General features: G+C 38.3%; 1 protein-coding gene across 1 annotated transcript in view; it reads right to left on the bottom strand.

Moving 5' to 3' along the window:
* The window catches only part of CLIP4 (CAP-Gly domain containing linker protein family member 4), a 31,107-nt gene that overhangs the window by 3,049 nt on the left and 15,009 nt on the right, over window positions 1-13,049 (bottom strand). Inside the window, exons 10-16 of the mRNA XM_056487742.1 lie at window positions 9,921-10,056; window positions 9,068-9,208; window positions 6,374-6,457; window positions 3,941-4,081; window positions 3,400-3,528; window positions 1,073-1,196; window positions 235-299 (exon numbers count right to left, since the gene is read on the bottom strand). Of these exons, the coding sequence (XP_056343717.1) occupies window positions 235-299; window positions 1,073-1,196; window positions 3,400-3,528; window positions 3,941-4,081; window positions 6,374-6,457; window positions 9,068-9,208; window positions 9,921-10,056 (820 nt within the window). The remainder of the gene's footprint in view (window positions 1-234; window positions 300-1,072; window positions 1,197-3,399; window positions 3,529-3,940; window positions 4,082-6,373; window positions 6,458-9,067; window positions 9,209-9,920; window positions 10,057-13,049) is intronic.

Consider the following 13,049-nt stretch of genomic DNA (forward strand, 5'->3'; position numbering starts at 1 on the left):
ATTGTAACTGATGCAATCCTTTCTGCTAGTAGAGTGTAAGAACAATACAGTATTTCACAGTTCCTTCTCCAGCTACATTTTTAGGAGGGGAGCAGCCAGCCTACTGACTAGCATTTGGGGTCCCTGAAAATCTCATGTGCTTTTGGAGAAGCTGGCCTTGTACAGATGGTTCTGGCTGCAGAGCAGGGCCTGCAGGGGCTGCCTCACCCAAATCCCAGTGTCTCACACTCCTACCTGGAAAAGTGTGAGTTACTTTACTCCATGAAGTCTCTGTGAGAGAATCCAGAGAACCCGTTAGTCTGAAAAGCAATAACACAATAACGAGGTTATTTCAACTAAACTCTGAACAAACCTACTGGCTTCTTGTCAAATATTGATGAGGTTTTGATTCTTTCCTCCTCCATCTGCCCCCAAGAGACACCAACATGCCTACTGCACTCAGGCTGCTGTTACAAGAAGTGCCTGGAGCAAATCAATGTATTTGAGTTACTTGCCTCTCACCCATTGAGACAGCAGGTATGATTCTGAGGCAAGTTCCTAACAGTTCACCTGAGCTGACTTATTCAGAGAAATAAAAGCAAGAACATGTCTGGCAGGGTAACTACATACAAATATAGGAGCAAGGAGTACAGAACTCCTTGGATGCTCTTCTGGAACCTAAGGAAGAGACTACAAGCAAGAGGTGCATGCTTTGGATATTCTGCAGTTAGCTGAGATAAAAAGTGCATTTCCAGTCATGTCCAAGGGCAATTTCCTTTTATAATTGAATTTAGCAGAACACATCAGGATTGGGTCATGAAAGTAAGGTTTAATGAACACAGACTATCAGAGGCCCTGAAATAAAAACACTTGAGGTAGATGCAAGAGAAACAGGGAGAGATGCATTTCCAGTTTTACACTCTTCTTTCAAAAAGCTGATCTAAAACCACCAGGTTTTAATATAGGTTACAAACTTCCATTTGCACAAGAAAACATCTGTATCTTCTGTATCTGTTCAAAAATTTGTTTCACATTGGGAATGTATTAAAAAATCCTTTGGCAACCCCAACATGACTAGAGCTTCAGTGCTCACCTCTGTACACGAGATGGGGGTGCAAATATGCCATATCTGGGAAGGCAACTGAAGTACTGCACTCCTCCCACAGAGCCATCATTCTTCCCATGGGGCTTGTCCAATTCAATTCCACACCAGAACCCTACATTGCAAAACAGTAAGATCAAGTGTTTTGTTTTGAACAAAACACTACAGGCTTTTCTTCATCTAGACCACTGGAACACCCACATCAAGGAAAACAGTTTCTAATCAGAAAATGTCAATATGCTAATAGTAAATATGAATATTATAAAATATGCAATTATGCAAAAATTATACCCTAATAAATCTAATTATCTCAGCATTTTTATATGCTTTCAATAAAATTACTGACATTTTAATTAAGGTGAAACATTTGAGGAATATATATGTGTATGTGTATATATATATATATACACACACACTAAAGTCAAATAGAATGTTACTGAGCATAACTGGTTACTGGATAACAAGGAGACAGCAAGGAGTAGCACTGCTGTTTCACATTTCCCTCTCCAGTCCTCTGATCACGTGGTTTATGCCTCATCTGAGATCATCAACAGTTAAATTAAAGTTTTGGAATTAATTTGTTCTTTCTCTCCATCTAGAAAGTTATAATTAATACAAATTGCAAGGTTGGTTGTGTGATATCAAGAGAAGGGTGCAAGAATGGGAACTGGCCATCAATTAATCTCGTACAGAACACGGAATAGGCAGCAAGATGTTAATGAGCTTGATCATTCATAACCTGTGATAAATGTGAGCTAATTACATAAAGGTGCTAAATTTCATACTCCATTAGTAGTCCTTATGCTATCCATCCCCAGAAGATTCAGAATTTAATTCAAGTCACTTGGTACTAAGACACTGGATAAAACTGTAATTCTAATTATCAGCTCACGAAACTCAAGAATGACAGCTTATGAATTAGAAGGGCTCAGTGTATCAGAAGTTCCCCCCTTCCCATTTTTAGAATTAAATAAAGATCTGCATTGCAGCAAAAGGAACAAACCTTGGGTAACTTCCAGAGCTTTGATACACATTAGAACTGAAATACTTAAACATGCATCTGTTACATTTTCTATAAATTAATGGGTTAGCAAATGGTGATGATCTGACATCTTTCCATCCTCACTTCTTACAATAGCTTGTTTTCCTCCAAAAAATTATGTTCCTGTTTTAAAGCAGAGAGGGAGGAGACTTAACACTGTCAAACAGCTTTCTGATTTCACAGTTGTTAGTGTGTGTGGTAAACATACACTTTTCTCTCTGATCACTTTGTCAGCAACAACAGAAAGAGTGATGACATTCAAGCCAGCTGGAGTTACCTGAGGGGGTAAAACCTGAGCAAGGGCTGCCTACAGTGAAACTGGGGAACTGGGCAGGGATGAAACAAGCACAGAGCCTGTACCATGGCCTTGCATCCTGACAGGGTTTTTTACATGCTGATGCCACCCAGTGTCACGACAGAGTATTGCAAATCACCCAGCAATCACACAGCCCTCACCTAAACCAGGCACTGACATCAACACCTACCAACTGCTTCTGCATTACTCTTTCAGTAAGACAGAGAAGATGAATTTGGAAATTAATTTCCACAATGTAGAACAATCAGCTGCCTTTGACAGCACTTGGCTTCACTGTAAAGTGTTTTCAGTAAGGGGAAGGGAGAAGGATGAGAAAACGGTGGTAGGGGTTGGGGCTTTTTGAGATATTTGCAACTTTATTGATCTTATAACCCAAAGGTTTGTTAGTTAAAATTGTAATGCTCACACTTACCCTCTTAAAGATGCCAGTAAGTTAAGAAATGAGACTGGGACATGACATAAGAGTGCCACTATTGTAAGAGACAAGCTGTGTCAAAAAACCTTAATACAAAAAGTAAGGAGTAAATGATGTGATCTCAATAAACTATATACACCTTTGCAGACTAAACTGAGAATTTTCAGAAAGCTTTGTTAAGAAGTTGGACTCTATGATCCTTGTGGGTGCCTTACAACTCCGAATATTCTGTGATTCTGTAACACCTACAACTTCACCATCAAAGTATCTCTCCTACTTAAGTCATGATAGTAGACAAGTAAAAGCCACTTTTTAAACCATTATTTTTTCCTGACAGTTGTATTAAAGTAAGTAAAATACTCAGTGAAACATAGGGGGTGGGGAGGGGGGGAGGGAAGGAGAGGGATAAAGCACTTCTAAACAAACCAATTTAAATTTGGAATTCTTTTGGAAGGAGTGAGGGGAAAAAATGCATTTCCATTCATGTGCTCACATGTAAGCTATTCCATACCGATTTGACAACATACACAGAGCATTGCACATACCTGGTGCAAATTTTGTTGTCCCATAAAATCTAACAGTGCCTGTTCTCTGTCCCACTACCAGTACTCTGTCCCCAACGCGGATTTCTCCATCAAGAGCATTTTTCCTCGTGGTTGGGGAACTATACAGCCCTGGTCAAAAGAACAAGATCTGAAATTAATGACATTAAAACTGTAAGAAAGTTTACAATAGCAAACTGATGAGTGAACACAGTATTTATCTCTAACCTGGTGTACCTTCAACACACGGCAACACAGATTTTGCTTAGACAAAAACTTGCTTTGTGCCAGCATAAAAACTGGACTACAGCCTTTCTTCTGCTCTGAAAAGGTACAGTGACCAACTATAAAAACACTTTGCATCTTGAAGATGTTACAAAAATCTTACTAGAAGTTGCCAAAATTAGGTTTATGGTTAGATACTTGTGAAGTAGTTTTTCTCGAACTATGTCAAAAAAAGAATCTGAAACAACACAAATAGTTCTACCTAAGCACTTAATGCAGCAGTGAACTCCCCACTGTGAAAATGCCCAACAGACCATACCAGCACTAATCTTAGATGAGGCAGAAGACACTCTAGTCAGGGCCTTTTTACTGCTGCTCGTTGAGTTCCTCTTCTTGGAGTAATTCCGTTTGCCTTCCAAGGAGGCAGTAGAAGAGGAAGAGCTGCTGTACCCAGGAAAACCTAAAGATATAAATGAAAGTTGTCCTTCAGGGATTGTATTTTGGAAAAGGACAGATTAAGCAGAAAGGAAAGCTTTTGTAATGTGGAAGTTATCTGATCTCTATGGAGAGAAGAATACAAAGTAAAGAGCCAAAGTCAGACCTTGTTATACAGTATTTGTACAAATACCTGTCAGGAATGACACAGGTGCACAAGGCTGTGCCTTGGGAATATGGTGATAGCTGAGTGCTAGAGGAGGTCTCCAACAGCCCATCTTCATTCTATTCTATTTATTCTATTCTATGAAAGTTCATCTAAACAGTCCCAAGCACATTTATTAAAACACATGAGCTTCAGTAATACGAGATCATACCACCAGCCTTTCAGCATCCAGCCTACTAAAGATTTGATGAGAAATGGAAGGAAGGTGGTATTATGTGAATGAATTATTGCCTGGATTAAAGCCTACTATATTCCATTACATACTGTATTAATATTAAAATCTGTACCATAAAACAAGAATGGAAAATAAATCACTGATCTCCATTTGCAAACCCTAAAGTCTGAACTGTCCAGTAAGACTTATATCTTTCCTGCTTCCTATTCAAGGCTCTTCCTCTTCTCCCCTTCTGAACCCCTTCTGCCCAAAATGAGACAGAGTACAGCAAGACACATCTATGCCTCAATGTGAAAAATTAAGATACTATTGCTTATCAAACTTTACAGACTTCTGAGAAGCTTAATCCATTAGTTTTCACACGCAGCTTGATACAGACACAGGGTTAGTTTGTTCAATGTAATTTAATTATCCAATTTTGCAAAACAGTAAAGAACTGAGGAAAGGCAAAGGCAGTAGTTCCAAACAAAAGCTGAGGACAGAAATCTGAAGACTCAGATACTCACTGCAGCTATGCTACAATGAAGAAAATGCAAATTACTGACTAAACAGTGACTAAACAGCTCCATGTCCAAGGTATAAACACACATGCATTTGCAAACATGCTACAAGTCCTTATTTAGAAGCCAGTCCTGGGATGGATTCACTGGAGGTCAGACCATCATTTTTACAGGGATGCAACAAAAATGGCTCCAACTAAACCTGTTACCAAGATACTTCATTTTGTGGGAAAGCACAGGGTGAGAGAAGGAAGAGCAGAAAGGACTTCAGCAGGCCATATAACTGATTCCTTTTCCTTCAGGCAGAACAATTATTTGTTATTCCTGGCAGATGAGTATTTGGTCTGTTCCTAAAATCCTCCCATCAGGGAGATCTCAAGACTTCCCCAGTAGTGTATTTTACCACATAACTATCTCTAGTGTTACAGGGTTCCCCCCACCCTCAATATAAAACCTCAATTCTCCCCCAGGTTAGATTAAGGTTTTTTTACCCCCACTACATATACATGGTTATACTATCTCTTAAGTCACACAATCACAAATTTCAAGTCTTTACTCCTAAGTAATGTTTTATAAATCCAGTTGTTTTCTTTTCTGAATTCACAACTGTTCACTGTTTAGTCACAAAAAATATAAAAAGATGCTCTCCTTCACAGACCTGCTGGAGCAAGTCCAAAGGAGGCCATGAAGATGTTTGCTTTTACCAACACTTATATTATGATTTTACAGACAAAACCTTGAAGGAGACAACTTTTAGGGTTTGTTCAAGACAGCTGTACGTGAGGTCCCTTTGTGTTTCAAATTCAGCAAAGTACTGCTGTGTAGAAGTTGTTATCCAATTGTGAAACTAGATAAATGCAGAGAATAATTCACATGCAAAAGGCACTCTTTAAAAGCTAGTTTCATTTTTCATATCTGAAGCCTGTTATTGCAAGTCTGCCCTGATACAACACCAACACTGTTAAGCACTTTTAGATGGTAACACTTTATTACAGAATCATGAACACACAGGTAGAGGAGAGAAAAAAAATGCCAACAGAATATTAAAATCTAGGCAGCAACAATACAAGGCAAAAGGTCTCTCTCAGAAACCTTAGCTAGTAATTCTGCAGATCCTCTGCAAGATCATTTACCAAGAGCCAGTTTTAAGGGCTTTTCTATGTTCCTGCCCAAGTATTTGGACAGAAGTGGTTACCAAATGAACACAGAACACCAGCCAAACATCCATACAGATTACTTAGCTCCTAGAAAACTAAATACCTACAACCTGCTTGGGACTTGAATTAAACAAGCATGGCAACTTTTTCTATAGTGTAGATACAGGGCTTTGGCAGAGGTAGGCAGCAATAATACTGCCTCAACCATACAGAAAATTTTTCTTAAAATGTTAAAAAAAAATAAAAATTATTTCATTACCATCTTTTGCAGGTACAGTTTTTCCTCTGTTAGCAGTCAGAAAGTTGTTTTCAGAAGCACTGTCTCTTTTTGCTCTATTTAGGCCTATAAAAAGAATATATACAATTAAATATACACATCCTAACAAATAACAATGATTTTACAAGAAAGTCATGCACAAAAACAATTTGACAGATTTGCAGATTACTGGATGCATGGAAAAATGGATAAAACGGTACGATTCCTTAGATACTAGATAAATGGGTAAAAGGAGAACTGCAGAATTGTTTTGATGGATAAGCACAGATATTACACCCCTTAACACATTAAACCAGTCCAAACTATCCTGCCAAACAATAAACAAATGGTCTATAAAACCACCAATTTTTATCTTGGAGGAATTTTATTTAAATCTTTTAAACGATCATATCTATAACATTCACTTTAATAGTACTTAAGGTCTACTATTCAGCTAGTATTAATTTCACAATTTCTGCTTTAAAGATTACACATCAAGGTTTTGAGAGAGATTTCAGAGCACATCTTCATTCAGACTGCAAATAATGATGTAGGAATGCCAATATGATTTTTAAGAACTTAAATCTCAGAGCAGCAATCCTGTGATAGGTGTAGGAACTCGTACTCTCATCTAAGTTATAATTTGCAAACAGTCATTTTGCATTTCTGACAGTTTCCTACCCTAACTCAATGAAGAACAAGCTTATCTATGATTTATCCTCTCCCTGCCATGAAAGAAAAATCACATCTGTTTTATTTATCTACATCTCTCAGTTAATTTAGCCACAGAAACTGAACTAGTTTGTAAATGTAGCGTATTTCCCAAAATTTTATGGCCATTAAGGCATCAGATCAAAAACCTATTTATTTATGACTGAGAACACATTTCTTAATTTTATATCAGTGATCCTTTTCCTAGAAACTCAAAAAAGATCTTTTCTCATCAATCTGATGGATTATTCAAATCCAGTAGAACCAAATAAAATTTTAAAACCCCTATACAATATTATAAGTATATTTTACTTTGCAGCTTATAACCTTATCTACAAAAAGCATATTTATTTTTCTTGAACCATTACAAACCAATGTATTCCAGGGAGGAAATTTAAAGGGAAGAAATGTGACCTGATGATGCACAAACACTGCAAACCCAAGTTCTACCTCTGCAGCTGTGTCCTTCCCCTGCTCCTGCCAGCCAATCAGCCAGGCACATTAATTCCAATGGAACCCTGTGCAAGGACTCCCTGCACAAAGCACCTTCCAGACACATCCAATGGATGTAAGCCCTCCTGGGTAAATGATGCTTAACTCACTCTGATTTCTACCTTAAGTCAAGGTATCAAATTTTTAAATTTCACAAAGTCACAACTGCACCTTTTGGAACAGAAAAGGTGGGTAATGACTAAATTGTGTGGAATGAAGCTGTCTGTGACAAAGGAAAAGTCCCTCTCCATTACAGTTTAATGGGTTACAAACAGTTTACAGCAAAGTGAATCAAACATTGGAAAATATTTAACAGAAGAAGTCAGCTTGGATCTGCTCCTGAGCAGTACTCCTAACAAACTGCTTATCCCAAGAAGCCTTTTATGCAAGATGCCCATTTATAAATAGCTTGAATCTTGTGCTAATTGTAAATACAGACACTTAAAACTTATTCCTCCCTTAATCTATGCAGAGAAAAGTTACATAAGTCATCCAAAAAGCTGCCCAAATGCATCTTTTCCTGGCACCAGCCTGATGTATTGCTTCTACACCCTGCATATTATGGGTAAAGTGTGCAGTGTTTTGGGGTGCTTGGGTAAATTCAATAAGAATGTGTAGTTATCTTCCATTCCTTAAGCTCTGCTGCCTGAGTGTGAGTCACCTAAACAGGGCTCAAAAGGTAGAAGAAATGCTAATGAAATATTTACTGACATTATTACATAAGCAGCCAAACATGGGGGGCCAGATTATGCATGGCCAGCACTGCACACAGCAGGGATGAGCCTGCTCTCCCAACAACTTGGAACCTGAGCAGTCAGAAAACATGGATCATTCACTCCACAGGGAGAGAACTTACACAGAAGGATTAAGTAATTTGAGTAAATTACTAAGAAACTAAACCAGAGCCAGACACTGATCCCTATAACTCCAATCAGTGGACTGAGGCTTTATTACAAGGACAACCTTTCTCTTCTAATTTGGCACTGGTTTTACTCAGATAATTTAATTAGTCTATAAAACATAATGAGTTAAATAGTTCCTTTATCAGTTTGCCAGAAAATTAATCTCTTCAATTTCTAGGCATAAAGGTATACAGATTATTTACTAGATTTTCATTCTTTGCAAATTCTCCAGGAATATCTTAGTAAATTGAACCTCATTAAGTTGAGACACTTAACTGGTATCACAGCCAATTAGAAATTACTTTAATGGCTCAAGAATAAATGTTGTGTTGAGGGGTTTTCTGTATAGAGTATGTAAAGAATAGAAATTGTCACAGTACAGCAGATCACTGTAATCACTCCACAGCTACACACAACATCCTTCCAGGGCCCAGTGAATTTCCAACCACAACAACATAGGAGTTAATGAATACCTTATCACCTCATCCCAGGTTATGAACTAATTACAAACAAGAATTTTAATAACAAGATTTACTCACTTTTGAAGATTAGTATCTCTCCATCCTGTGTCAACAGGCAAGAAAATACTCACCAGAATTCACTTTGGAAGTTATGTGTGTCACATCTACTTTCTTGGATTTGACCAAAGGTGAAGACTGCACAGAAGAACTTCGTACAGAGCTTTTTTTGTGCTCAGAAGCCTTGCTTATTTTGGAAAGGGGTGCAAAGATACCTGGAGAGAAAATTGTATGTGCCATCAAAGAACCATGGATAATGGCAAAGTAACAAAAATTTGCAGCTACACTCTCTCACATCAATTAATTCAGGTGGCTATTTTTAGCTACCATTGTAACTTGCTTTGCTGACAAAGCACTTGCAGGGTAGGAAGGACAAGCTCAAGTGAAGAGTGACACCAAAATCCTTATCAAGCAACTTGAACAGAGTAAATTGGAAACACTCAGTAAGGCTATCAATTAGAATCTCCTTTTGTCCTAACAGTAACACTCAGTCTCCACTGCTACAAAACTCAACACCTTTATATGTCCTGTGTGGCCATGGCACCTCAATTAGAACACCTGAAGTGCAAAGTTATAAAACAAGCATGAATGTCTTACCAAGGAAGACATAGCAGGTAAAGAAACATGGCTATTATTGTTACAGTACAAACAAGTCATTTCAACAGCATACATGAAAAACCAGGAAATCTCACAGTTTCAAGGAAATAATCAGAAATTTTGACTGGTTGGTTGTTTCAGTCGTTTTGCAAATAGCTGCAGCCAAAACTTTAGGAAAAGTTCAAGAACCAAGAAATCAAACAAAGCACTACAAAGAAAAGCAACAGTATCTGCTACCTGTTTTCATCCCGCATAACAGTTCATATCTTCCAGTATTCTTTACAATTTGGGGGTTTCAATATTGAAGAAAAAAGAAAATAAAGGCTATACCACGTTTTGGTGCACACTTGAAGTACTGGACTTTTCCAACACTCCCATTGTTCTTTCCTTCTGGTTCATCCAGCTCTACACCAGCCCACTGGCCACTGGCAAATTCCGTTGTGCCACAAAATCTTAAGGTACCAACCTAAGAGAAAAAGCATCAACACAGAATGGGTTTGTTTAACAAGTACTGTTCATGAGAAAATAACACTGGTTATGACAGAGACAGCAAGTCATCTCCAAGCTTTTCATCACAAAAATGCAAACATTTCCCTCACTTATTCACATTCCTACCTTTCAACACCAGTCAATAAATTTTCCAAAAGGTCTTAGTCTTTCTGTGTATATTTTGCATTAAACAGCAGCCATGGTTATGGACAGATGTCACAACAGACAAGAATTAGACAGTAAGAACCACTGTAAACACAGCCCTAGATCAGCAAGGTACAGGAGCACATGCCCAATGAGAGGTTTTACTTTCACTGTTTATACAATGAGAATTCCAGAATCAGGGCTAGGTATCTTCCTGAATTGGGGGTTCCATAGAAAAATTAGATTATACAAATCTGTGTGTGCATAAATACATGCATATAAGTATATATATTTTATATATATAGCAAAGGTTCAAGGGTAAACTTCAGACAATAATTAATTTTTTCTTTGGAAAAGATTCATAAGTCTTCTGTTTCCTCCTTATGATTAAACAAAATTTGAAAAGCCAGCAAATGTTTTAAACATTTGCTGTTGCTTCAATATATACTATAAATTCTGAGCAGATAAGCATATGAAGAATATCAAGATAGACCAGTCTTGCTGGTTGACCTCATTCTCCACAAATATGCATTATAAGCTCATACACTTCATCCAAACAGGGCAGGAATAACTACAAGAGATGCATTTAACATTGATTTAAATTCCTTTTTATATTTGATTTTTAAATTACTTTTAGTAATAAACTTCGATCTTTCAGTTGCTCCTCATCTCATGTGACCTTAATGTTAGTTCATTTTACACTATGCCTCTACTGTTTAATCCAAACCTCAGAGAGTAAACAGATAGAAACATTTTTTTTTTACTATAAATCCTTCCAGCTGTTCTTTCCTAATGTCTGTAAAGAAATCAAGAACACCCAGAGCCTCTTCTCTTATGCTGAAGATCTCCTTTATACTTGATTGTTATAGGCAGGTATGTCACACCAATCCTGAGACCTTTTAGCTACTGACACAGGGATCAAATTCAGCCAGGGGAAGTTCAGCCAAGCAGCACCACAGATTCCTACAATTCCTCCACTTACTTTCCAGGCACCAGCCAAAAGGCATTTACTACTTCCTGAGCACAGACAAGAGACCAGGCAGCATCTTAAACCAGAGGTGGGAGATAGCAAAACTGCCCTAGAACCTGTGCAGGCAACAAGCAGAGGCTCTCTCCCACATGAGACAGAGCAGGAGCAGTTTTCTCCCAGCTGCTGGTCTCCCTGCACTCCCTTTTCATCAGATGGGATCCAGATGGACACTCAGCCCAGCAGATTAGGAGCTGGTGGAGCTGTGGGGCCCCAAGCACGTACACAAACACCTGCTCACACAGCTTCCTACCCTGCAAGACAATTGGAATGACAGCAGTAGGAGTCAAGGGAGGAATCCATTCTCCCTCTGGCATCTACTGTGCTTGGCTCTCTAGCTTCATTAAAGCTGACATATCAGAAGACTGCAGAAGCAGAAAAGACAATAGGAACCTGTAAATATAGCTCAAAACAATGCTGTTGTTCCAAGTGCCCTCATCCCAACTTCCATATTCCAGAATGAGAACTGATGCAGAAGAAGGTTAAAAACAGGGCACCATTGTCATCATCCTATTTTCACTTTTGATCCACCCTGCAGCAATTAAGGAGTATCAAGGGGGAGGGGAAGGCAGGGCTGAGAACAGCTTCTCCATTCAGGCAAATGGAGAAAGGGGTGGGAAGCAATGTGGGAGCACTGCACAACAGCTCCTCACACACAAAGGAAGGAAGGGAGGAAAGCTGCTTTGGAAATGTTCAAACAGCACAATCACATTCCTTCTTCCCACCTGCTCTAGAACAGATTTGGCTTCCTAAAAGAAAAACAAGCTGGCTGCAAAGCCCTGCTGGCCTTTGACAGCACAAAAACAGCTTCCAACAACTTCTTAAAAAACACTGTAACAGCATAATCAATTGGAACAATAAAAGTAACCAAACCCAGGCAGTTCTATCCATGCACAGTGAGCACATTACAGCACAAACCATTCTGTGGGCCTTACTTAGAGGAAAGATACACAAGAGCACCAATTTCATCACTTTCTTGCTCTAAAGCCTCCCTTAACTTGCACTTACATTATTCTCCCCTTGCCACCACTGTGATTTCTGATAAAGCAACTTCAGCCTTTAAAGAATAAGTGACCTTCTGTACATACTTCAGTTAAAACACCTTCTGCATATCCAGTGATTACTTCGCTTTCCCTGACCCAATTTCAAGAATACACCAAATTAAAAAACACAATGGAAGCTGATGCACACTCTTTCTGGAGATCACTTTAGAACATTTCAGTTGTGACAGTTAAAAATGTGATGTTATATTAGGAGAGCTATTAAAGTGAAAGCTATTCAAATATAAAATTTTACTGACAAATGCTTTCAATATTTACCAGGAAAAAAGTACTTCTTTAAAAGAGTTCCAGCACTTATATCCCTTGCTATCAGACCAAATAAAAAGTCTGAATACTGAATGCAATATTAATGTCACAGTTTTCAAATATATTTTTAGAAAGCTGGCCATCATGGTAGTTTCTAAAAAGCTATTCACATTTGAGCTGGAGCTCTATTAGCTACATCCTTATACTTCCACAGAACCATGTAACAACCCTGTTGGCACAGCACTGCTTCAAAGATTTTAACTGCATTGCACCAGTGAAATTGGGTTACTGTAGGCTAAGCAGAACTGAAGGGTTTTTTTCCCTGCCTTCTGGAAACTATCAGGAGTACTTCACAATAAAGCTGGGCAACTCACAAAGTAATATGTGAATTTTACCATCACTTTGATGTGACACCAAAAACGTTAATAAAAGCTGAGCCATGCTGATGTACTATAAGAGACTGTTAAAAACCATTTAAAGACACAAAATGCA

This window comes from Oenanthe melanoleuca, chromosome 3, assembly GCF_029582105.1.
Source record: "Oenanthe melanoleuca isolate GR-GAL-2019-014 chromosome 3, OMel1.0, whole genome shotgun sequence".
Taxonomy (NCBI): domain Eukaryota; kingdom Metazoa; phylum Chordata; class Aves; order Passeriformes; family Muscicapidae; genus Oenanthe; species Oenanthe melanoleuca.